This window comes from Haemaphysalis longicornis, unplaced genomic scaffold (genome assembly GCF_048455015.1).
Source record: "Haemaphysalis longicornis isolate Haplotype H1 unplaced genomic scaffold, Haemaphysalis longicornis Haplotype H1 scaffold_9, whole genome shotgun sequence".
Classification (NCBI taxonomy): Eukaryota; Metazoa; Arthropoda; class Arachnida; order Ixodida; family Ixodidae; genus Haemaphysalis; species Haemaphysalis longicornis.
This window is the reverse complement of record NW_027526460.1, coordinates 3109893-3135838: the sequence shown is the minus strand read 5'-3', so window position 1 is coordinate 3135838 and position 25946 is coordinate 3109893. Positions and strand designations below refer to the sequence as shown.

Here is a 25946-nt window from a genome sequence, read left to right as displayed (position 1 = left end):
CCGGGGTGGGCAAGCTCCCCTGGGTAATATCCAAAGACAGCAGCCCCATACGCTTCAGTGGGAAAGGTAGTCGTTCCAAGAGGACGTGCATATGACAAGAGTTGTGCATCGTCTCCTTCCTGGGCCTCCCACAAGGCACGCCATTCAGCGACAACAATGCACAGAGCAGCACAAGTGGGGCCACATTTCGGCACTTCCAAGCAAGCCTGGCCTGCGCAGCAAGCACGCACCGTGTCTGACCGATGCGATGGATGCGGCCGATGGCCTGCAGCTCTTCGCCCAGGTTCAGGATTGGCTCCACCAGCAGGACGTGAGTAGCCTCGGTGAGGTTGAGGCCCTTGGCACCCAGGCTCAGCGGCAGCAGCAGCACCGTTATTGATGGGTCGTGCCTGAACAGGGCCAAGTTATTCTGCGAGACATTTGGGACAGGCATTTCACGGAGCTGTTGGCTTGCCAAAGGGCTGCATAGTCGACAGCACAGCTGCTGCCTGCCTTGCTACAGACGGCGCTTTGTTGGAGGCTAAGACTGCTGCAGTAATTCCGGTAAATGGGAATTTGCCAGCACTTACATCGGTTCAGAAATGCTTACCACACTGTTACGGGCTTCAGTGGTGGCTGCAATCAACGATCTGTCCTGTGTTTCTGTTCACAGGCAGAAAAAAAAAACAGAAAGAATAGGTGACCAAACTGTCAAGCACGTGCATACCTTGAAGGTGGGTCCCGGTCTGAGGCTGATGAAGGACACATCATTCTCGGTCAAGGCCTTCTTCAAAACGTTGATTACTACAGGCCACTGAAAGAGCACAACGAGACACAAGGTGGACTGGCAGAACTCACTGAGTGAACAACCTAGCACTGCAAGTGACTCCCCAGTTTAGTACTAGAAATCAGATATCAGAAGCAAACGGAGAGGGTGAATGCTTGGGGAAGAAACAGAGCTTGCAGGCATAAGCTTCCCGCCAATCCTTCCTAGAAAGCTTGCCTACCAATGAAATAAAACTATTGAAAAGTACTGTTCCCAAGCAGGTAGCATACAGCACCGGGGCCACTCAGCTTGCGGCAGGGTTGTGAAAGCCGTCTGGCCCCACCAAGGGGCCCCTGTGAGCGTACCCATGGCAGCCTGTTCACCCCAAGATGCAGTTCAAAGAGAGCTCACCGTGGAGAACACCAGGGCCTTGGCGCTGGGGTCGTCCGCCTTTATTTCCAGTATGGTCTCCACAATGCCCCCCACCTTGGTGGTGTGGCTTCCCTGCAGTACACACACCTGCAGCTCAGCTCTGAAGCACACCCCGAAAAGCTTGTCCACTCAGAGCGGCGTTTCTGGCACAATAAATTGTCAACATGCAACGTTACTCGGTGCTGGAGACGAAAATTGCCAGGCATTAGTATCACGGTACATGGAATGCAACCCAGCAGTGTGCGCACCACAATAATAGCTCCCTTCCATTCCCGGAAAGACGTGAACGAGCAAACTAGCTATACCTGGGTACAGCTTAAATGACAACGGAAGCTGCCCCTGCATCATCTCACCACTGGAGCCGGCAGTTCCTCCACACTGCACAGTGTGTAGCTTACTGTGAGTACTTTGAACGTGGCTCCAGTCATTTCCGTGATTTTTCAGGCTTAGCCTGCTCATAAATTACTACGGTACAGCAATGGCAAACAAAGGAGGTGAGGAAAGCAGTTGACATAAATGCACGCATGCGCGTGTTGACATCGCAAGCCCATTACTTTGGAAGAATGGTACACTACATGAGCTATAGGGGCCCGAGCCAGCGTTTTTGGAATGACAGTAGCGCCAGCCTGTTGTCCCAATCGCTTAAAATTGAAGTTCTGGAATGGCGACTGATAATCCCAGCCATTGTTAGCGGCGCGTTTTTTGTGCATGCGCAGGCTCAGTGCACCAGGGAAGGGATCGTCGATGACGGACTACAGCTCGCTGGCAGTTCCGTTGAATTGACGCTTGCTTGGCTTGCACGGTGATGAAAACTTGTGAATTTTTATTTTTCCTCCCTCCGTTGCCGTGACGAACCCTTCTCTGACAGAGGGCAGAAAAAATTAACTATAAAGAAAGCAGATGGCGAAGACCCAATCACTCACCTTTAATGTGCCCTCTCTCCCTCGCTACATCTAACACGACCTAACTGACCTGCCCTCCCATCTGTGAAATGAGCCTCTGGTTTTGCCTGTTCTTGAAGCCGAAGGGCGAGTCCATCTTGGCACAGAGGGCGCGCGATGTTCGGCCTACCAGCACTACCAGTGTGGCTGATCGAGCTGTGTGTGGGCCCCACCATTAGAGCTGTGATGCATGTCACAAGAAAGAAAAAAGTTGCCACTTTTGTTGAGGTGTTGCCGTTTCTTTGGCGTGTGCTTTTTGCTGGCAGTTAGAGCGAATTCTTCGGAGGTAATGATCGTCGTGGCAAACACGCACCTACTAGCGCAGGTCCATCCATCTAAAACAACTGTAAGCTGACAAAGAATTTAGTGTGGAAGAAGAAAATTTCTTGTCTGCACGGTGTTCGGATGCAGTGCTGTTGCTGGGGGCGGTTTCTGTGAAAATAGCCTTTTCATGACAGCTTATTCTCAGCTTGTCACAGCTTGGATTATTTGGATACTTACGCGGACGTTCAGGTTGGTGAAAGGTAAAATTGGAAGCTTTTGTGTTGTTTTGAATGAATGAAAAGTCTTTATTGTGGAATGGCTCTTTGGCCTAATAGGGGGGAAGAAGGGTGTCAGAGAAAAGACAGAAACAAAGAAAGAAGAGAAAGAAGTGCGTGCACACATGCGTGTACATGGTATACATTTGCAATCACATGCGGCAATCGATGCCTGCCTCGTGAGCGAACGCCCAGAGGGAGAGCAGGGTGTCGCGGCTGTTGTTGTTGGGGGTGGTCCATTGATGCAGAGTGCTGATGTGCGGTGGCAGGTACTGGGCACGGAGGTCCCGGTAGCCAGGGCACTCCCACAGCATGTGGGTCACTGTTGGGCACACTTCCATGGTGCATGTGGAGCAGCTCACTATGGGGCCCTGTTCGTGGTCGCCGTCGTCGCTGTCGTCGTCGGTAGCCCCGGGCCTGCATCGGTGGTGGGCCCGCCATTTGGCGAGCACGTCTGCTGTTAGTGCGGCCCCTGCACGTGTCTTGTGGATGAGGACCTGAGCCCCCCGTGGCAGTCCTCGGGGCAGTGGGTGGTGGTTGGTGGGGATGTGCTGCCAAAGGGCGCGCCTTCGCTCCCTCTTGGCTGCCAGAATTTTGGCTCTTGGGTCGGGGTCGTCTGGTGCGGGCATAGTCTGGGTCACCAGGGCGGAGCGGTCGTCCATTAGCTCGCTCGCCAACGCCTGTGCGGCTCTATCGCCAATGCCACCGGCGTGACCTGGTACCCAGTCCACCCTCACCTCTACTCCATATTGCTGGTACAGCACTGTGCTTGCCATTTTGATCCTGTGAGCAAGCGTGCCAGTCCTGGGGGTGCGGCCAAGGATTTTTATGGCCTCTCTACTGTCTGTGTAGATCACCACAATCTCCCCTGTCTGCCTCAGCCCTCGACGGGCCTCCCCACAAACCCCGTCCACTGCACACAGGATGGCGGACAGTGAAATCTGGTCTGGGCTGGGTCGGTGCTCATGCACGTGGATCTGTCTGCATGTGCCGATTGGGGAGATCGCAGCTAGCCTGGCTCTGTGCGTGATGGGGTCCCAGGTGGCTGCCATGAACACAGAGTTCCGGGTTCTGTCAGTACAGGCAGCTGCTGCTCTACGCTCCGCTTCATGATCCTGCTGATGGCACTTTTTGGAGAGTGGTTTGGGAAGCTTGAGGAGCACATCGAGCCAAGGCTCCAGCAGGCGTGGCAGTTTGGGTGCATCGGGGGGTAGTTCTTTTGTGAGGGTGAGGAGTCCTCTACCCGCAGTTGTGTTTTGCTGTCGTAGTTCATGGCCTTCATTGTGTGCCTCGATAAAGGCTTTGAGGGGAGGGAGGCCGGAGTACCTGTAGAGTTCTTCAGTCCTCGTGTGACGCGGCAGGCCAGTTATTGCGCGGAGACATTCGAGATGGAGGACCTCCAGTTGTGCGTAGTGGGTTTGGTTCAATGTGAAGCAAGCTGCTCCGTAGCATGCCTTAGAGGTGAGGGTTGCCAGGCATAATGTCCTGATGGTGCGTGTGCCGGCACCGCCAAAGTGGTTGCCTATGCGGCGGATCAGGTGGAGGTGTCGGCGCCACGTTGGCTTAAGCTGACGGATCCATTCCTTTGGTCCACCAACCTCACTGAAGGGAACCCCAAGGATCCTCACCCACCGCTCCGCTGGTCAGGTGACGGTCTTGCCGGCCAGTGTAAGGCTTATCTTCGCTCGCTCAGAGTCGTAGCCACCTACCAGGAGGAGGTTAGTCTTTTCCGGTGACGGCTGCATGCCAGTGGAAGGGAGGTAGTTGTCGATGGTGTCCAAGGCTTGCTGCATGATTCCCTGTACATCTGCTGTGTTCAAGTTCATGCCCTTGGGGTCCACCCACAGCGTGATGTCATCTGCGTAGAATGTCAAGCCCAGGTGCAGAATTTTCCGTAGCTCTACAGCCAGTCCTCGCATCACGATGTTAAAGAGGACTGGAGACAAGATGGCACCCTGCGGCACTCCTCTGGAATTTGAGAATGTCCTTGGGTGGCCCGATCCAGATTTGACCTCAAACGTTCGGGCCACCAGGAATGATCGCACAAAGTTCATGATTCGTGTGCCAACTCCAGCCCCATCGAGAGCCTTCAGTATCGCTGTGTGCGCCACCGTGTCAAAGGCTTTCTGCAAGTCTACTGCCAGGAGGATGCCAGGAACCTTAAGGCGACCCCGACGGCCCCCTCCTACCAACTGGCACAGTAGCAGAAGGCTGTCTTGAGTGCACAGCCCTGGTCGGAAGCCAGTCTGGGCTGGATCGAAAAAAGCTGGGTTCTCCTCTTCGAGGTGGTATGTGAGCCGAGTCATCACCATGCGCTCGAGGAGCTTGCATAGCGTTGACGTTAAAGCTATAGGTCGGAGATTCTTGATGCTGTTGGGTTTTTTCCCTGACTTTGGGATGGGGTAGATAATCGAATGTTTCCTTTCTGCTGGGATGCTCCCAGTTCACCAAATCTCGTTCAGCTCGTCCAGCAGTAGGAGCTTCTCTGGTTCGTCAAGGTTGAAGAGCATTCGCCAAGTGATACCATCCCCGCCTGGAGCACTGCGCACGTTGGCAGCATCCAGGGCCAGGGTCAGCTCTTGCAGAGTGAATGGTGCCTCAGCTCCCAGGTCACTGGCTGGTTTACTTGGTTCATAGGTGCGTGGGTCTGCTGGGATGGCCGGTTGTGGAAAGAATGCCTCAGCGGCGGCCACCTCGAATTCTTCCGGCGTCAGGTCTAAGGCCATTTGTATGTTGAGTGCCGAGTTTTGTGTCTTGTGCTTGCCGGACATGGTTCGGTGGGTTTGCCATAACTTGCGAGTGCTGGTGTGCTTGTCAAAGGTTTCGCAGTATTCAAACCACCTCGAACGGGCAAGCTGCTTGGCATATCGGCGAGCCTGAGCAGTTTTGTTGCGCACTCGGAGGAGATCCCCGTATTGCCGGCCATTGGCCAGGTAGATTTTGTGAAGGCTCTCCCGTGTGGTCCTTAGGTTCAGTAAGTGCTTATCCGGGGTAGGAGCTGACTCGTCTACCATCAGATGTCGTGTGGCCTCCTGTGCTGATCTAAGGAGCCGTCGGGTCACCGGGACCCTCTTGTCGTGTTCTGCCACTGCTTTCCGGAACGCATCCCAATCTATTGCTTTGGATCGGCGAGGGCGGCCTGTGCAGCCACCCACAGACAGCTCCAGCCAGAGCGGGTAGTGGTCTGAGCCCATTGGGTCCGCCCCGCGTCTCCATTCCGTCACTAGGCCCTTGTCAGCCCAGGTGAGGTCTGGGGTGGTGTCCCACTGGTCCACTCGGGGGCTGCAGCGTGTCGGGTAACCTGTGTCATTGGCCAGTATTAAGCGTGCCGTCTCGGTTGCTTGCTTGATCTGCAGGCCCCTGGCATCTATTTTCTGGTAACCCCACTCCTGGTGTTGCGCATTAAAGTCGCCTGCTATGAGAATGTAGTCCTTTGGGTAGTGCTGCCGGAGGTCTGCCATCCATTGAAAATTCACTCTGCCACGCAAGCCACACCTGGAACAACTGGGTTCAGGCCGTCCGTAGTACGAGACCATGAGGAGTCTGCGTTTGCCAAGAGGTGCAGCGGACAGCCACTACTTCCTGCACTGAGCTGCAGTAGGCGGACGTGTCGATCTGTGCCTGCGGGATGTCACGCCGTACGAAAACTGCGGCCTGAGCTTCGATAACCTTGTTTTGCTGCCCCCTGTTATTCCTGGCGTGCTCAATGGTAGGCTGAAAGTACCCCATTGTAGCCGGTCATGCCGGGCTCAGTGCCCCTGGTCTCCTGCAGAAGAAGTGCAGCTGGCTGCCCCGTGAGGCGGAAGAGCTCGTTAAGCTCGGTCGCGCTCTGTCGCAGCGCGCGGCAGTTCCACTGCAAGACGTCAGGGGGTCGCTCAGGTGGAGAGGGCTGTGTGCTGCTGTTCCGGGCCATGTTCACCGTGACTAAGTCTCTCTGTGCTAGGCTGCATGGCCATCTGCATGAGTTGCTGCATTAGTTGTTGTTGCAGTTGAATGTGCTTTTGCAGCAGTCGCTCTTGGCTGTGGTGCTGTTGTAGTAGCTGGTCCTGGTTTTAAAATGTTGTTTTTTGTATGCTACGTTTACCACTTAATTTATGCCTTCACTCATGACGGAAGCGGTGGTGTTTAATGTTTTTTTCATAAATGGTGTAACAATTACTTTATATTAGAGATTTTGTTGCGTTTTTCTCTTCAGTCGTGCATTGTGTGTATGGATCATCATGCAGGGTGCGCGCAAGATTTAGTGGCATTCCATGTAGAACAAATTTGTCACGAGACCATGGAAAACTTGCTTACAGTTCTTCGTTCTTTGGGCCGTAACAACGTTCTATTATTTTTGTGTGCATTGCTGATGACCCAATAAAAGAAATGAAAAGTGTTCGTTTGTACCTTTCCATAGCTAAAGGAGTGTTTTTCGCACTGTGACTGTCATAAGCTCTTACCTGAGCCCGTGCGGGTTTTTTTCCCGGTAACTATAAAGAAATCATTCCTTGCTTTCCTGTTTTTATTGGCATGTGCGTGGTGTGGCCATCCTACTGTACTGTAGCGGTGCAGACAACACATTCTTTTGAATTCACCACTTCGCTGAAAACTGCGCAAATGACAGTCCCTCCGCCCAATGCCAAGGGACATTGTGCACAATACCCGACTTGCTAGGTTGGATGTTTGTGTGCACCTTAAAAAAAATGCAGAAAAGAAAGAACCTGCTGTTGCGGAAAATTGCTCGTTGCGTCCAGGGTGCTCCACCACTTGCCAGAGCACATCGGCCTTGAAGTGTGCTTTAATCACGGTTTTCTTAGCCCTACGAGGCGTTCACATGTGTCGTCACACTTCAGGGAGAGAGGGAGGGAGGGAGAGAGAGAGAGAGAGAGAGAGAGAGAGAGAGAGAGAGAGAGAGAGAGAGAGAGAGAGAGAGAGAGAGAGAGAGAGAGAGAGAGAGAGAGAGAGAGAGAGAGAGAGAGAGAGAGAGAGAGAGAGAGAGAGAGAGAGAGAGAGAGAGAGAGAATTTATAACTTAGTGACTCAAGTCCTGAGCCGCACCGTTACTATGAGTACTTGGGAAAAGGGGGTTTCATGGTCCTCCCAACGGTGGCAGCTTGAGATTCATTGACATATACATAAAGCACGTCGTGCGAGTTGCAGTGCAGATGTTCGCTTAAAAATTGGGGCCGAGCTAGCTAACCCCGTGTGCAACTAAAATTTTCTTAGTCGCATGCTGTTTAGTCACCGCTACAAAACCCAATCACGACCTCTAAATACAAAAAACGCTGGGCTACTGGGTGGTCAAGTGTCATACTTTGTCAGTATGACACTTTGGCAGCTGCTAGTTAGGTGTTAGTCATGAGACGCAAATACGGGCGAAGATGTGGCTATGATATGACTGAAATCACGACAGGTTTCAAGCGGTTGCACATTCCAGCAACACAGAAACATGTATGCTGCACATGAACACGCCATGGCATGTGCAGTCCATTTTTGCGATCTTGTCCGCGGGTGGCGCTGCTGCCAGCAGCGACACCTGTCCCTCCCAGGTTGGTGGCCCTATTGCCATCGTTGACTTGCTGCCCCTTGGCAGGGCGAGGCCCACCTTGAGGGCGAAGCGGGACTGGCGGGCCTGCGTGGGGCGGCTGGTCTCGACGTAGAAGACGTCCCCGTGGGCACAGCTGGTGCGGCAGACGGCACAGAGCAGGCTGCCGTTGCGGGAGCACGAGGGCGTGCTGCAGATCATCTTGATGCAGTCCATGCAGAAGTTATGGCCACACTGCATCACGCTCCAGCGCCGACCCAGCGCACTGCGGCAGATCGGGCACGGCTCCGGGTTGCTCTCGCCCTCCTGGTGGCTGCCGGCCTGCAAAGCGGGAATGCGTGCCGCCATTCTCTACGCACTGGTATAAAGCGACTTTTGTACCAGGTGCTGGTTCACTCACATCTTCATCACCGTGCACTGGTGTTGTAGGCAAACACCGCCTCCAAAACCGACATAAAATAATGCTACTGCGAGAGAAAGCAATTGCAGCAACTGGAATGATGGCACAGCTATGGCAGGGGTACAATTTTGAAACTGCGAATGTTCACACATGGCACAAGCAGAACCAAACACATTTTCAAACACATAATGCTTCAACCCCTCTGTGGCTCCAGTGGTTTGAACACACACAGGGCTACGTTCCCCATCTGCAGTGGGTTCACAAAAACACAGCGATGAATCCACGTGCTGGAGCCATTTCTTCATGGAACTTAACCCTCATCTGCTCTCGCAATTTTGTTGAATTTCACAACCAAAAACACGTCGGCACTCTTGATATGCACTGCACTGCTACCAAGGCAACTGAAGGCCCGACAGCTGCACAGCGATTAATGTAATTGACTGAAGCTCTGCAGGTGCCTCAGTGGGAAACGAACTAGGCGAGCATCTGACAAAGCTGAGTGAAAAGCAATGGCGGCAGAAACAAGCTCACTGCACCTTTTCAAGATTCTTGAGGTAAAAAAGTTGTCCCAGCTTTTTCTTGAGGTCATTTCTGTGCAGCTCTTTTTCATACAGAAGCTTCGACCACTGCTGCGGAACCTGTGGGAAATGGAGAGCGCGTTAAACGGCACCTGCCACCAGTGCGGCTCAGGCCCTTCTACGAATGTACTGAGAGAAAAACAAGATGGTAGATCAAGGGAAAATGTTGCACATTAACAAAGAACAGCTTGGCCTCACTGAAGAGCAGGAAGGACGGTCCAAGAAGACTGAGTTGGAGGCAGGCTTGTACGGTTCCTCGCACGCTGACCCCGAATATCACTCTGGAATTCACCATTCACGAGTCTCACTGTCACTTGTCGTGCAAAATGCACGCTCCCATTTGAAAGGGGCGTGTGCTTCGTCTTTGATGCCTCTGACTGGTCGCACTGGCTGTCGGAAGCATTGGAAGCAATTGCGCAGTAGCCGCACTTGCCTTTCCCGCGATGTAGCTTTAAAGTCGAGTGTTTGCACGTCACTGCAATTTCATTTTCTAACTTCCCAACGGACCCGACCTGTTGGTTTAAATATCTCGGACCTTGAATTTGCTTTAAATGACTGATAACCGCAAAACAGTGACTGTGGCGTCGGCTGAAGGGTTTCAATAGAACATGTCTAAACTGGGCAACCAGCATATGATGTTTCTACTGCACAGGTTAACATTAAAGCACTGCCTCAACTATTTGTTAATATATACAAGTAGCAATTTCTGCCCAAGATTCAGCAACATTTTATAAAACATTTATACCAAAGGAAAGCAGGTACATGCCCCGGGCGAAGTAAACTTCATGTGCTGTAGACATATATGCAGAACATTACTTAAGTTACCGGTACCCCCCCCGCCCCCACACACACACTCACACGCACGCATTCACAATTTTTGAAGCGGCACTATGGGGCCTTTTTGGTTCCTGCAGTTTGATCAGTGGCGTCTTCCCGTTTGACGCATTCATTCTTGAAATCTTGTAGCACACCAGTGTCTCCGCAGAATTAGTGGCTCTAGTGGGGCTTCATTTTTACGTGTGTTGCGCATTCTGCTATCAATACAGCTACCCCATTATTATAGACCAACCGGACAATGCAGTTAGACTGTAGGTACATTGGCAACAATCGCCAAGGATTGGTGATAACAAATCGTTGGCCTGTATCATCATAGCTAGATTTAAGCACTACTGCCTGTCAGACAAAGGTTGTATACGCACTTTTTGCTTCCAATTTTTTTTATTCTCATCTTGATTTCTGGGCCATTTTACTTTGGGGTGTTTTCTATCAACAAATATTGCTGGAGCACAAGTCAGCTTCAATGGCAACCGGTGCATGCCAGATTATAGTATGCAGGCGCACAGAATAAATAGCCCCTAAGATAACGCAGCACAGTTTGGGCAAAAAAATTAAGCCCCTTAGCAACTCACGAACTTCTGGTACTTTGGTGGTTCAGAGGGGTATTTTCCCATTCCAGACAATTATTATCTTCTCGCAGCATATATACTTGCAAAATAGGTAATTTTGTGGTTTTGGTTCTCTTAAGGCCCAACCACATGCACGCACAAAACCAACATACTTGCGCAGCGATGTACGCCTGCGGCTGCCTTTACGCCGACTGACGACATCGGAGAGGGCGAGTAACCACATTTCGCCGTAATGCGCGCGTATAGAGCCTAGAATATACTGGCCAGTATATTCTAGGCACTATAGCGTGTGTAAACCAAGCGCTGCGCAGTGTGGCTCGACTACCCCGGACTCAGCTTTGTGGCGAGCAGTTCAACTACATTTTAACTTAAATAAAACAAATAATGCCTATTCTCACAAAAGTACATATATTGAATACAGGAACAACTAAAATAGTTCTTGGGACATTAAAAATGTAAAGGATTAGTACGCGTACTCGGCAGGCACAAAACCCTCCGCTACATTTGGCGTAAACTGCCTTGCTCCCATAGTTGCTCGTTGCTTCGCGTGCTTTGTCCGGTTGTTTGCTCTCCGTATTTTACAAATTACTTCGTTTTATCGCACAATTGATAGTAAAGTTAGCTTATTTATCAATTTGCTGTCTCGTTATGTGACCTGACTGCCAGATAACATCACCACCAGAGTTCTACGTCAACACCGTGCGCCTGAAAGTTTGCGTCGATGTCTGGCGGGCTCTGACTTGGGCGTAACAAGCGCGCAGCATTGCATTTGGCGTGCGCCGGAGTATGCCGGTTCCTCACGCGCTTACGCCGGTTTACGTCCTTGCGTGAGTACGTTGGTTTTACGCGTGCATGTGGTTGGGCCTTTACTTCGTAACAATATTATTTACCCATTAGCTGGGAGGGAAGTCCTATCAGTATTAGAACACTGCTTTAGTCTCACTAAAATTTGGGTTTTCGAGCACAGTTCTAAGCACTGTAGCGAAATAAAACCAAAGCGTCTAAAAGAATTGATATTTCGTAAGCAGGTGTGACATTTTTCTTTTCTTCTGAAACATAAAAGAAACTTCCCGGGCCAAAATATAGCAGTATTCAACATCTCTCCTTTCTCTAGCATCAGATATGAACATTCATGTCTGTCGTTGTCAAAAAAACAGACATATTAGAGCATTTTAAAAAGTAGTCAACGTAGGGTAGTATATTTGCTGTCATCAAGCATGGCTGCCTCGGCTGTCGTTCCCATAAGTAATAAAACACCCTTCATGATAATATCCAGCTTAGGAACACGTCTTGGTAACAGAAGTCTGGTTCGGCATTCGTGCATTCTTTTTGAACATGAAAACCGTACAAGTGCTGTCAACAACAACAGCAACCAAAAACCGTGTAGGATTCTTCCTGTGGTAAGCCTCTAGAAGAAACACTCAAAAAGAGCGTGGCACGGGCGGCCGCTCCTGCCTGAAGTGCAGCTATGACGTATCCTGGCCGGTTTTTGCCTCCGCTCTTTGCTCTTCCAGCATCGCGCGCCCACATGCGGGCAGAGCACCGGGCCACTTTTGTTTGCGCATTGTGCCGCTTTTATTACAGGTATTGCGTAAATATTTCATTCGCGGGAACTGTTCTATATGTGCTTGCTGCTGGACAACTCTTCTTTGAGTTCTAAAACCTCTTCACCTTCCCTTTAAGCTGACATGCCAGAGGTGCCTCAAAGGTTGAAACAGCCGAGAATGAAAATGGCATCTGTACCTCCCCATTTGCATTCACGCACAGTTTTGAGTTTCAGATCTTTCCTTCACTGCACACAGATCTCAATATGACTGAGTGAGTGGGTTCGCTTAAGTCACAAAGCAAAAAGAAAAGGGGGGGTGTTTGGTTATTCAACCAAACTGGAAGTAGCGAAATATGTAGAACAGTTGCATTACACTCAAAGAGGACAAACCACCACCCCAAAGAGAACTAGACCTTTTTTCACACAGCTATCCTAGATCCATTCTCCTTTACATTTTCACTTTTAATCTCCGGCCCCCTATTCCTTCTCCCTCCTTGCAACAGTGCCTAACCAAAGGAGACACAGGATTCACAGGACGCTTAGCTCTGTTTTTTGCTTTCCCCCCACCCTTTGCAGAAAGCAGCCGAAGGAACGCTGCGAAGAATCTTGCGAGACCAGGCCTCAAAGGCCCACCACACCTCCCAGGGCCTGAGGACGTTCACAGGCAGGGGCGGTGCGTCCTTGTCCTTCTCCTCGCCTGGCTTGGGCAGCTGAACTTCAAAGCGCACCGTTGCCATTTCCAGCTCATCCAGCGCACCCACAAAGTCTCTGATGTTCATGTAGACGGCACGCATGGTCTGAAAAACAGAGGCACTGATTCACACCGCGTTCTTCTATCACGTCAGTCTCTCTGCACATAACCCGCACAGCTCATCGGAGTGAGAGGTAACTAACAATATATAAGACTTACTAATAGAGGTTATAGTAATACTCATGAAAGTCGCAATAGAAGCATGGCAAAATTTATTAATATAAATTTCTCTGAATTTCAGAAACGTGTTCAAGCAGCAGATATAATTTAACTCCACAAGCGAACACTTCTCACTAATTTCACTGATAAACGCACACAACATAAGAGCCCATCACTGCTTCACAAGAAGAGAGCAATGTCCCAGGCTTATCTCCAGCGCAAACATTTAATGTTCCAAAAGTAAAATCCAGGCTCGTGCAGACACGAAGCCCCATCTATACTTTTACTGTGGTAATGACATTGCAGCAAAGACCATGCCTTCTAGCACTGGCTCCTAAGGACTGCGCACCCAAAAAACTTAATTACAGAAAAAATACATGCGACTGAAATACAGGGTTCACACAGGTTCTTGAAAACCCTTACATTTAGAAGTGTCAATTTCAAGGTCTGGAAAGTTCTGGAGTTTTTAAATGGTCCTTGAAAAACCTTGATATTTCTGGACAGAACCAATGGCCCTGTCTTTTTACAAGAATTTAAAGTGTTTGTCGTGGATTTTAGGTGTTAACAAATGTAAAGAAACATTGTAACAATCAAGTTTCAGTGTATTGTGTGAAATTACAACAAGTTTGGTGGATTTTCATTATTACGAAGCAACATTGGGAGCAGGCACTTCTCAATCCAATCCATGTCACCATACAATCCAGTGAAAGCCGCCTTCTGTTCTGTCTTGCATCTTCCATCTAGTCTGTCAACTCTCGCTCATTGCATGTGTGCTGTGCCTCATACGCTTCATCTGCATTTGCTCTTACGTGCAAATGGTGGATGTGTACATTGTTCGTCCTGCCTTGCAGCAACACTTGCCGATTTAATATCAGCTGATGCTCTTGCTGACAAATCAGGCGATGTAGGCAACATTACCCATGTTTTGAAATCAAACTGCCTCAGAAAAACACCAATAAAAACAAAAACCTCTGAATTCTAACCATGAAATAAAAAATACAGCAGGGGGAGCATTCATGAGCCCATTAGCACCTAAAAAAACTTTTGAATTGTGTTGAAAAAGTTATAATCCTAGATAAAACAGTAGATGGGGACTTTGAAAATGTGTTTTCTGATCCTTGAAAGTTCTTGAAAACCCTTGAATTTTTGCTTTTGAAGCATGTATGAACCCTGGAAGTATTACAATGCAATAACTACAGAATATCACACTTAAATTGAAACTGCATACAATGCTTTGCCGGTGTGCACTTTATTTACTAAAAACTAAACTCGTTGGGGAGGCATTTTTTACTGGGTCTGGTCAAAAGCACGCATTCATCAAGTGCATTTTAAGCAACTCTCTTCAGCCTTCATTCTTCACATCAAACAAGAAAAATCTTTGAAAGCAGTACCATTTCTTGAACAAAGTGGGAAATGGTGTTGTAGGTATTTTGAAAAGCACAATTGTTGAGCCTCACATCATTTTCAGAGTAATGAAATGTGGCAGGCTGTTCATGTTGCACGTTCAAACCCTGCAGGGGCCATACATCAAACCATCTTAGCCGCTAATCAAGTGTTAAAAGTGTCACACAACTGCTTCCATGTCTGTTTCAAATCGTTTGTGCTGTAGCCATTTCCAGCCGATCAGGGCACGCTCGAAACGAGTCATCTGGAAATGGACATCGCTCAGATCCCTGCCTCAGACGTAGCCTCTTCACCAAAATATGTGCCAGCAGCCATGGCAAGGCCAATAATTTGGGCTTGCGAGTGGTCAAACAGGCTTACCCGAAATTCTTTCTTTAGTGCAGAAAAAAGCTGGACGTGCACGTGACCATCGCTGCACAAAGGTTGCTCGCCTGCAAGTAAGCAAACAGATATGCACACATGTATTCAGGGCACACACAGTTAAAAAAAAAAATTGGCCACGTATCTGCTTGCTTCGCAGCAAATCTTGTCAAAAGACGATACTCTTGTGCCCCCCTGCCATGTAGCACCTTCTCCTCTCTCCCCCCTCTCACTACCGCCATGATTATTGCAATGAAGATTTTTCTCCATTCAATTTCCCTGCATCTGCAGCCATTCGGTGGGACGGTGCACAACTCTCCTCTCTTCAAAACTCTTTTCCAAAGCATTTTTTCATTTGGTATCGTAAGAACCAAATCAACGTGTATTCTTAATTAAAAGAATGTTGTTCCTTTCAGTTTTTTACGGATATCTTGCCTCAAATATGCCTGGAGGTTTTCTTTGCGCTGCGTTATGTGGACATGCGTGAACCATGTCATCGGTTTCAAAACAGTCTTGCCTATGTATGCTTCTCGTTCAAGAATTGTTTCAACTTTGAGCTCTTTTAGTGAGTGGATAAATTGAGTGTCAGGCAGACAAACCAAAACTTTCGTGTTCAGGCATCCCAAAAAGACTGTCGTTTTTAAAAAGCAGCTTTTCTCATGTCCCATCTTTTGCTCTAACGTACACCAGCAGTACCCAAGAGATATTACAACACATGCACGTGAACAGGCTCCAGCAATGCATGCTTTTTTTTTCTTTATCGTTTATGACGGCTCACTCGTCGCGGCGTTTAATGGTCGCAGACGGCAGAGCTCAGAAGCGCTGCTGCTGCAGTACCTGTAAAGGAAGAATGCTTGCTCAGGCTCTTGATGATCTTCTCGACGCTGCTGTCGCCCCAGTTTCCGCGCCGGAGAGTGCCCAGCAGGGCATCCTCTTTGTCCTGGGCCTCTTCGTGAGCCGCGTCCTCGGTGAAGCAGAACAGGTGGTTCTCGTACATGTTGAACAGCTCGTGCACGACACAGTACTTGCACCTGCGCAAGGAGGAAAGGAAGCGGGGGCATAATAACACCAGCCCACACTTGGCAGCAGACACCACATTTCGCGCAAGAAAGCAGGTCAAAGTGGGGGAACAAAATGTGCAAACTCTGAGGGCCCGGCGTGGATTCAAAAACTATGCTCACAATCACCACACACAGGCTCAGGGGGCAGAGGTGCCTTGCTTGCCCAGAGCGAGATTCAAACACACCGCAGGCTAAAGGGATGTCCAGCACGGCACCCATCCGTCGACTGAAGGCTGCTGTGATCACGTAAGGAGGAGTCAGAATGGCTGCACTGACTGCCTCCTGGTACGCACTACACCTCAGGGCTTCCCATGTCACGCATTACAGGCGTCTACCACCCCTGCACAGGGCGGTATTTTGACGGGAAGAGTCACAACTATGCAGCGCAAACACTGCACATTGTGTGAAACACAGCCAGGATGCCAGACAAAACAAAAACAAGCTTTGTTTCACCAGTGTTAGCAGACTACCACAGCTATACTCGGGGATGGCTTTCTGTGGCAATGGAGGGAAAGCTATGGGGGGGGAGGACAAGCTAACTGCTTGTGTTACTGCGCCAGAGTAGTTCCCGGTAACTGGTTTCGGTTTCAGTTTCGGCGTGACAGATACGCATTTGCAATCGTTATTTCCTTCACATGAGCTCCGTGGTTCAGTGCGCTGAACCACGATCACCGAGCCAGTAGGCATATTGGCGTCTCCTTCCCTATGCCTCATTTGTTGCTAAACACAAACCAATGCTCTAACTGGCCAACTCAGAACGACCTAATAAATTACGTATACTGTGGAGGATGATGCCGTCCAACTCTTATCCTCCAGAAATGATGTGAGCTTTGCCAGCACTGAAGTTTTGAGGGCATGCACTGGTATGTAAACCCTTCTAGAGCTGAAAATTGTGCAGCACCACAGACATGTGCAGCATGCTTAGATAGGTATGGTGCGGCATATGAAAAGAGCAACGTGGACACACCACGGCACAATGTCAACTCCCATTTGGATTGCGCTGAGCGCGTTGAAGGGTGAAACCATCGTAGCGCTGCACTCTTGTCTTTCCAGCAAGCTTAGGCGGTCTTCCAGTCGCCAAACGAAGACTGCGGGGCACAACTCTGAGCCTCCGCCTTGAGCCGCGCGACAGTGTACTCTCTTGCGCCGGCAAGCTGGCCAACCAAACAAAATACGGAATCGACTTAGAGTCCCGGTTGTGTCTGCCTCACTTGGGCAGCCACCTTGCAGACCACTTGTTTCATTTGTTTTGACAGCTTTTGGTTCTTAAGCTTCTCCATGATCCCATGCAGAAAATAAAGTGTTGAGCTAACAGGGGAAATAGAAGCTGCCGTCGACAAGAACACCATGTTTTGTTATTTTCCCTGAAGAGACCTATGTGACGCCAGTGGCGAACAGCACAACCAAAAATACCTGAAAATCTAAGAAATGGTGCTCTTTGTTTCATGTATTATGGCTAGTAATTTGGTGACATTATGGATCAATGATAAAAATAAGAAATATATATTTCTGTAATGCTTAGCTTACACCCAGCAAATTATTTTTGTTGGACTACAGTTAAACATTGATATAACGAAGCTGACAAAAATTCGCAATTTTTTGTTACATCCAGGTATTCGTTACATGCAGGTTTCGATTTAAATCTCGCGCGAATGAAGTAGGAATGAAACCAAAATGCTAGACATCAGTGATGGTGACTCTTAAGCAGTCTGGGGCAGTAACTAGTTACTAGTAATGCATTACTGGTACCCAGTTACTTTTTTCGGTAACTTGTAACTGTAATACTGTTACTTTTTTACACAGTAACTGTGACTGGAAATACCGTTACAGTTACTTTTTTTTATAGAAAACTATCCATTCGGTACACACATCGTAAATGCCAACGTGCAGACTGCACTTTCTCCTTTTTCGAACTTTTTTTCACTCCGCCTTTCACTTTTCCACAATACAGCTGCTCTTGCAGTTTAGGGGAGAAGGTTGCTACGAGGATGGATTATCTTTCCTGCTGAAGACCGAGGTCGGAGGTTGGCCTTAGAGGTGATGTCTAAAATTATTCCTTCGTCAAAAAAAAAAAAAAGAAAGAAACTAGAAAGTGGACCTCTGAAAAAAGGGAAGCTCTTGGATGCAAAATAGAGGGAAGCTCTCGGAAGTTTAGCAAAAAATATTCCCTGACTCCAAGGGTGCATAAGCAAAAAAGGTTGATGCAACAAAATGAGGCGTACAGAACGATTGTTGGTGTTGGGCTTGAGTGCGTCCACTTTAGGTTCCTTTCGTCTGGGGTTTTACCACGTGCACTTTGGGCTACCCGCACTCCTTCGTATGTTAATCCTAAACTCTAGCGTCTGTTTTATACAGTAACAGCAAAGTAACAACGTTACTCTTTCGCAGTAACTGTAACAAGTTACTTTTAAACATTTTTAAACATTCTGTAACTGTAACTGTAACAGAGTTGCTTTTTTGGCTTTGGTAACTGTAACTGCAACACTGTTACTTTTTGCTGGCTAAGTGCCCATGACTGATCTCAAGGATTTATTTCACAGTGACAAACCGCATGATCTGCGCCTGCTGCTTTCCCACAAACTCAGTCGCTACACGGCACTCCCAAGAAGCAAGCTCACTCACCCCCGTATTCACAAACGTAGCTTAATTTTGCAAGCACCACTTATGCCTTTTGGCAATTTTCGGTGCCTAAACGTATTTCAAGGACTGCACTTATGCTGAAAGGGCGCCTTTTCAAAAACTCGATGCTCCTTTGCGCACTCATAATTGTCGAGCGGGTGCTAGCTGGGATACTGTACCGGGTGGCGACTTTCTTCTTTCTCGCAGGGGGAGATCGTATTTAAAGTTACACGCTTGTCTTGAAAAAACAAAACTTCTCGTTTTCTGGCAGCAGAACTCATCACCGACAAACCGACACCACAGACAGCAGTGGAGACTCGCGTTTACATGTCAACAGGCAGGCCTAGCACCTAACCGACACTGCACTGACACTGAAACTGCACCGTAGTTTGCGGTGTGGGTGAAGATCGCTAAATCAGTGCATTTCTTCAGCCGATTTTTCAGAAAAAGTGCACAAAAACAATGCCTCATCAGTGCAGCGAATTCGTTACATCAAGGTTAATCGTCGCGATGCTTTCATTACGTAGAGGTTGCAAACACACGGGTTTCAACAGGGCTGGCAAGGGGGAATTGAAAAACGTCACTGAATTCAGGGATTCGTTACATCCAGGTTTAGCCCTACTTCCAGCTGTGCAGCGAAACAGCCCGGTTCGGCTCTGTAGCCTTGACTGCATTGCCACAGAAAGTTGTCCCCAAGTACAGGCAAGGGTTGTTTGTTTAGTTTCCAGCCAGGCTCATCTTCCTGTCATACAAGCAAGCTAGCAAAGACATGAACACACACACGTTATGAACCTGTAGTGAAGACGACTTCATTGGTGAGCAGTCTAGGTGAGCATTTGGGAAGACAAGCAAGCATCACGCAAAGTGCCACAGTGAGCAGCATATCGGACATGACAGGCACTTGCGGCTCCCGTTGGCCAGCTTAATTAAGTGTGCTAGGTGCGGTGTAAGGACTACCCCCATCACAGCACAGGTCAATCACAAATGCTGGCCCTTAAATCACAGGTGCAGCACGGCCAAGAAATGTCACACAGCACACTGCAATAAAATGGCAGCTAGAACAAAATGTGACGTCACAGCCTTTGTAAAATAAAAACACCAGAAACAAAATGACCACACACTGCTGCAGTGAGAATTTCACAGGGGTGGCACATTGATGAGCTAGTATTGTACTTCAAGTACGCTTTTTCCAGTGTTTACAGCAAAGAAATCTGTCATATGTGAAAAATTTACTTTGCTCAGCAAGCTTCCTCCACAAGTGCATGTTGCCAGAAAAGCCATACAAAAGTTTGACATCCGGCAAGCTATGCAGAAGCTGCTGTAGGGCAGGCTTTTCTCAGTGGTTTATCAGAACACACTCTATAGCGTCAGCAGCAATATGAAGAAACTTATCGGTTGTATAATGATTTCTTTACAATTTGCTACTGTAGCTACGGTCCTCACCCAAGAACATTACAACCACACTTAGACAAACCTGAAACTTTATTTTTTTCACCAAATTGCATGACTCCGGCTCACGTTATCACAATCTCTCTTATGCCAACTAAAGGCAGCTGCTACACTGCCTTTCTTTTTTACCTCCAGAGAAGGATTTGTTTCACTCACTTGTTTCTTTTCTTCTTGGTTGGTCTCAGGTGACAGTCGACGGCTAACATGACGTCCTCCGTAGACGGACAGGAAGACAGGCTCTTGACGGCACCTTTCAGGGTCTTCCTGGCGCCCCCTAACTGCCTCAGCTGAGTGTCGATGATGTACTGCAATCCGTGAACGGTGTTGAACCTGGAATGAAACAAACACACAGAAAAAGAACACTGCCTGCTGCCAGAAGACACAAGGCACCTCATCCTGGACGATCTGGTCGTAGAAGAAAGAGCACATTTGTCCAGTGGTGGGGATCGAACCTTGGTCTTAGAGACTGCTGGCTTGCCCAGGTCAGGCATTCCTTACAGGCAATATACCAATAAGTGTGGTTATGCAATGCACGTAGAGTAAACCAATGGGTGGTAAACCAAGGGGTGGTAAACAGGCGCGAGTAATATCAGGCCATCGTATTTTTCAGCGTACAAGTGGCACCATCGACCGGTCACACTGCTACACAACAGCATTCCTGTTGAAACATTGTGCAGCTAAGTCGTGCCTCCACATAAGTTGCACCGCATCTTTCGAACATTCTGAAGAGATGCCCAAGCATTAGCAACCATGGAGGCTACCCCCTGCATCTTGCTGTCCTCACCCTGAACTCCAATTCCTCTCCTTGTGAAAAGAAAACAAGGTTACAGCTTGCTAACATTTCACCTACGCAAAGTACACATACACTGTTATTTAAAAGCACACAATACCCATTGCAGTTGCTGTTTGTGACAGTCCTGAACCCAGCCAGCGCAACAGCACCTGCGCACTTGTGATGTTGTAATTGCTAGCCAGCAGAATTTCCATTGCAAGAAGTCAGAATACTGCACATACAGACTTCTCTATTGGGAAGCGTTTCAGCAGTAATTCGGTCACCATTAACATGACAACATGAGCTACTCATATTAAAGTATCAAATATTTTCAAAAGGCAAAGTAAATAATTTACGACAACCTTAACAGCCAATAGGAAGCACCTTCATTTGTAGCGATGCAGTCACATATGCTTCCAATAAAAGCATATTGGGGCGTTGGTGTGTGCCCCATGCACAGTGCAAATGTGCGCGAGGCCACACCATGCCCACGAGGGCACCTTTTGCTGATCTTTTGCCGAGCAAGCAATGAGCGCAGGCCACCAGTTGAACGGTTTCCTCGAAGCAACCAGAAGGGGCACTTACTGGTCGCTTATGGAAGCAGAGCTGACCCCCGACCTGCTGGCCTCCAGGTCGTCCTTGACCTTCCCCACCAGCCACTCGTCCCTGCTGCTCTGCATGCTCGTGTCCAGCAGCTTGTTCCACCACGGCCTGCTCTGGGGCAGTGCAAACTTGCCCTCCAACTCCTTCACCGCCTGCAAGGCCAGCGAGAACTGCTCCCTGGCTGCACTGATGGCCGTCAGGTAGCCTTCCAGGTAAGATGCACGCAGCTTGGCAGCCTCTTCGTTCAGCTTGTCGTCACTCGGGGCTTGAGGAATGTACGAGACCTTGCGGGTGAAGAAAGTTGATTTGGGGGCTTCGGCCACACTCCTTGCAGCTGTTGGGGCCAGACCAACGGAACGTGAGGCACCCTCCCGAAGCGGGGAGCTAGTCGCTGAGTGGCCGATCCCCACCCTGCCCTCGACGCTGTCCAACACCCCGCTTGCAGGTAGTCCTGCTTCAATGCTGACATTCTGCGCTGTGTCAGTGAGACTGCCCTGCAAGCACACCCTGCGTGCTTCGTCCTCCAATGCACCACACTCAGTGCTACCAAGCGCAGGCTCGCTATTCAGAGCTAATCCCGCACCCAATGAGTCATGCTCGGTGCTAGATGCTCCAGTGCAACCGGCACCATCCACTGCTGCAGGATTGGGAGCCACACCTGAAGAGCTCGTGCCTGGGTCACCGTTCCCACTGCTTTCAACGCTCGCAGGTAAGTCAGTTCCAACACAGACACCCTTGTCGACGTCATTTTGGCTGCTTCGCAGACACTCCACACTTGGCTCACCGTTTGAAGAGTCCCACCTGCTGCAGGCAGCAACACCGCCACCTGAAGCCAGCCGCTCTTCTGATTCCAATGGCGCCTGACAGGCACCTAGGAGTTGGGCCAGGTTGACCAAGGCATGCAGCTGCTGCAGTCGGTCAGTCTTGAAGTTCTTGCTGTGGTCTTTTGCCGACCAGAGGACTTCTCGGTAGGCGTCAGCAGCTTCTCGCATTTCATCCCGGATAATGTGGATGCCCGCAATGCCTGCAAGTAGACATTTGGGTGCCCCAATCACTCCATAACACCAGCCAGAGGGACATTAGCAAACATTCAGCATAAAACCTGAAACCAGTGCTATTAACTTTTAACAGGGCAACACTAAAGCATCTAGCATGACTGGCTAAAGCTTCTACGTGTGCTTGTGCAACAAGCCAACATAATGCAAGACTTGGTAGTGATATAAATTCATGTCAACATGGAGTTCGCCTACCGCACTTCCCCCGATACGTACAGTTCAATGGGGCAGAGCTGTCCCATTTAAAGCTCGCAGTGGTGCTTCTTTTTCGCTACATTCTAAACTGCCAAAAAAAAAGTGATGAGCCAAGGCAAGGTACCACCGTGACGACAAAACCAGCCTGTGAATGTCAACAGACGTTGGCTGACAGACCTTGGCAGGTGCTACTGGCACGCATACTTACCGTTTATTGCCGAAACCATCCGCCGATGAGCTTCCTCACATTCCACTGTCGTCTTCTTAATCAACGATGTCAAGAGCTCCTCCATAGTCAAGGAACTGCGAGGACAAACAGTGGGTTCACCAATGCCCGTGGTCTGCTCTGAACAACATGCTGGCTATTTACGAGCACATCTGCAGGACTCTGGGCAGGCACACTACCACAGGAACGCTTTTGCTGAAAGTCGATAAGAGCTCGGGACAAGCACAAGCAGTACGGGTGTATGATAATCAGAAGCACACACTCACTCTGTTCTCATTGGCAGAAAGGCCCCCCGCACGGCCCGTGGGTGGCAGCAGGCCTGTCGCAGCCGCACCAGTGGTTGCAGAAGCTGCAAGGGTTTTCAACAGTTACCACAAACGTACCAGCGAAGATGGGTCTACACCCTGCAGTGCCGTTCATGCCAAAAACGCAGATTTTGATGATGCTTGCCTCCGGAATTCTCATCTTCTTTTACTGAAGCATATGCAAAGGAAACAGCAACAACCAGAGCCTCAGACGGAAACTTCACCTCGATACTAAAAGGGCTCTGTTTTAGGATAAAGACTTCTGCAGTAGGCAACTGCAGCTTATTACGTTGGCTTCTTCATCTTTCACGAACCTGTACAGAACCAAGCACAACTGCAGACTGGCAGATACCGGCTCGTAATGCCACAATGCTTCCCATGTGAGTAATGGGGCAGCCCATCATCCACAACCACGCTCTAAACCAGCTGGACCCCTTTGGACTAAGAATGTGACCAACTGTGAAGTTCCATCAAATGGAAGATTTCTGGGCCTCCCTAATTAACCCCACTCTGATACCCACGTCCTACTCTTGCTCCAAACAATTCCACCTGAAACACCTAACAACTTACAAACCCTTCCCTTGTGAAACTGCAAGAATTTTTTTCACATTTCTAATCACTGAAAATGTTTCACCTGCGAAATTTTGGACACAACTACGATATCCTTTGGAAATGCTCATGATTTTGAAACTAAGAAGTCTTGGTGACACTGTATCGCACTTACTCAATGATTGCACATCTGGTTGTAGTGCATGTTATTTTCAATTCAAGAGTAGTGAAAAAAATGATACGCTTTAAAGTCAGTTTAACACTTTACTGGATGCCTGACATGATCCCCACGAGTTAAAGTATCCATAAAATCCTTATTAGGTAGACGTTCTGGGATGTGCTTTCTTGATGTGTCTTCTTGAAACCCCCGAAATAAATGTGGGCCGCCCGCTAGCGAAAAGAGATACATGAATGAGCCCCGAGTGATCCTTTAGTTACCACCCTGAAACTGCACAAGAAAATCGGCACACAGGACAGGCTCTGTCATTGCTGCTTTGATTGGGGCTTGGGAATGCTGACTGCTGCTGGGCACGGTGGTGATACGTACAGTGAATCGAGAAGAAAACCAGCGTCTCTCCTCGCTGGTTATCCTCCTAATCTGCATGACTGAGACTAACTCACCATTCCGACTGAGTGCCTGTCCAGCTGCTCAATCCTGAGCGTGTGGTCAGGAAACTTGCGCACTTGCTCCATGAACAGCATGGCACATCGGTCGGCCTGCCGCTCATAAAAGACTTCCTCCACAGGGCAGAAGCTGAGAGTGTGGAAGACGCTCTCCTGGGGTGGGACGCCGATCTGAAATAAGTGGCACAGACGTTGCTCAGAACAATGAGATTCTCACAAAAAATTCCCTGTTGCCCTCCTGAAACAACCCTTAGCTGGGGCCTTCGAAGTATTGTAAACAAGTTTAAAAAGAAGAGCATTTATAACATCAGCATGGCTGCAGCACAAGCAGTTTAGTTTAGGTTGTTCTTGGACATTTGAAAGCTTAAAAAGGAACCAAAAAGTCTGAATCGCCACAGCAACTGCACTTCAATGCAACCAAGACACCATGACCAGACAGCAGTACAAACTAAACAGCTGCAAGCTAAAAAAAGTGCCGGCAAAAATACCATTTTAACCCTGCCTTCACGCAGAGTTAGGTTTTCGCTGTTAGCTGGGACGTAACAACAATACAAGCCACATTTGCAAAACGACATTCACAAGTTTCTGAAGTAAGTGTAACCACCAGGGAAAATTCCGTCGCACTTGAAGCAACCAACGTGAACAGTGTTCACAATGACATGCAAGCCACGCAATAATAACGTGTGCTCAAACCCATTTTCGGTACATTAAAACAAACTGGCCGCCAACATTCTTTTTTAACACACCTAACCTACTGTATAAGGGATGCCCCTAGGAAATGGCACTTCAATGCCTTTTCTTGCACTGTGCTCGAAGCAGGTGAAAACGAGAAAGGGCTCCAGTGCTGTGCCACACGGGGACTCCCACCTGGTCAAGGACGTTTCTCTTCATGGTCCTCTTGAAGCATCGCGAGAGGACGTTCACAAGCGGCTCTGTGTTCCCATGGCAGTACGGCAGGAGGAGGCACTCGTTCCACCACAGCTTCACATCGTACGGTTCCTCGCCCAGGAACAGCAGGAGGCCGTACAGGTCTACACAAGGGTTGGCGTGGGAGAGTGTTCGATGCAATGCTTACATTTCCAGCCCAAAAATGGCACCCCAGCTTGTTTTCCAAGCTTCCTTTTTTTTCCCCCTGTTTCTTTGCACCATTTGTGACAATAAGAAACTTTTGCACCATTTGTGACTATAAGAAACAATCAATTGAACCACCAGAACCTTGCTGGCATATCCATGAGATTCTTTTTTTTTCTAATTTCCACTGGCTTGCAAAACATTCCTTGCTAACACGTAACCCAACGCGATGCTAACTTAACGTGTGCAAAATGAAGAAATGGTTGTTGCACACAAAGTTGAATGAAATTTTCATTTTAAAAGAAAACAAAGGAAGTGGTTGGGACACAGTGAAGAAAGTGCTGTTGACGCAACAATAACACCAAAACCCTAGGGCTAGAGCTATAACTGCTAGCTTGCTGCCAATTCTGGGTGACATAAGCAATTACTTTGGCCTACCGTATTTACCCGATTCTAACGCGCACTTTTTTTCCGAAAAAATAGGCCGAAAAATCGCATGCGCGTTAGAATCGGATACAAAACCGAAACTGCCGAAACAGCGAAAATTTCATCCCACCCATCGCCATCGCCATCTCAAGATGGCGCCAAAGCTTTTAGCGACGATTTTTCGGACGCAGCAAGCCTAGGCGC

The 25946-nt window shown here is 48.8% G+C and overlaps 1 protein-coding gene across 5 annotated transcripts in view; it reads right to left on the bottom strand.

Moving 5' to 3' along the window:
* The window catches only part of LOC144152612 (E3 ubiquitin-protein ligase SHPRH), a 1006539-nt gene that overhangs the window by 1426 nt on the left and 979167 nt on the right, over window positions 1–25946 (bottom strand). For all 5 annotated transcript variants that reach the window (XM_077683944.1, XM_077683943.1, XM_077683947.1 and 2 more), the window contains 14 exons: window positions 25113–25276; window positions 24243–24416; window positions 23034–23116; window positions 22750–22844; window positions 21274–22315; window positions 20073–20246; window positions 15625–15818; window positions 14788–14858; window positions 12752–12910; window positions 9120–9221; window positions 8244–8504; window positions 1157–1249; window positions 707–793; window positions 231–409 (listed from right to left, as the gene is read on the bottom strand). In XM_077683944.1, coding sequence (XP_077540070.1) covers window positions 231–409; window positions 707–793; window positions 1157–1249; window positions 8244–8504; window positions 9120–9221; window positions 12752–12910; window positions 14788–14858; window positions 15625–15818; window positions 20073–20246; window positions 21274–22315; window positions 22750–22844; window positions 23034–23116; window positions 24243–24416; window positions 25113–25276 — 2878 coding nt within the window. The remainder of the gene's footprint in view (window positions 1–230; window positions 410–706; window positions 794–1156; window positions 1250–8243; window positions 8505–9119; window positions 9222–12751; window positions 12911–14787; window positions 14859–15624; window positions 15819–20072; window positions 20247–21273; window positions 22316–22749; window positions 22845–23033; window positions 23117–24242; window positions 24417–25112; window positions 25277–25946) is intronic.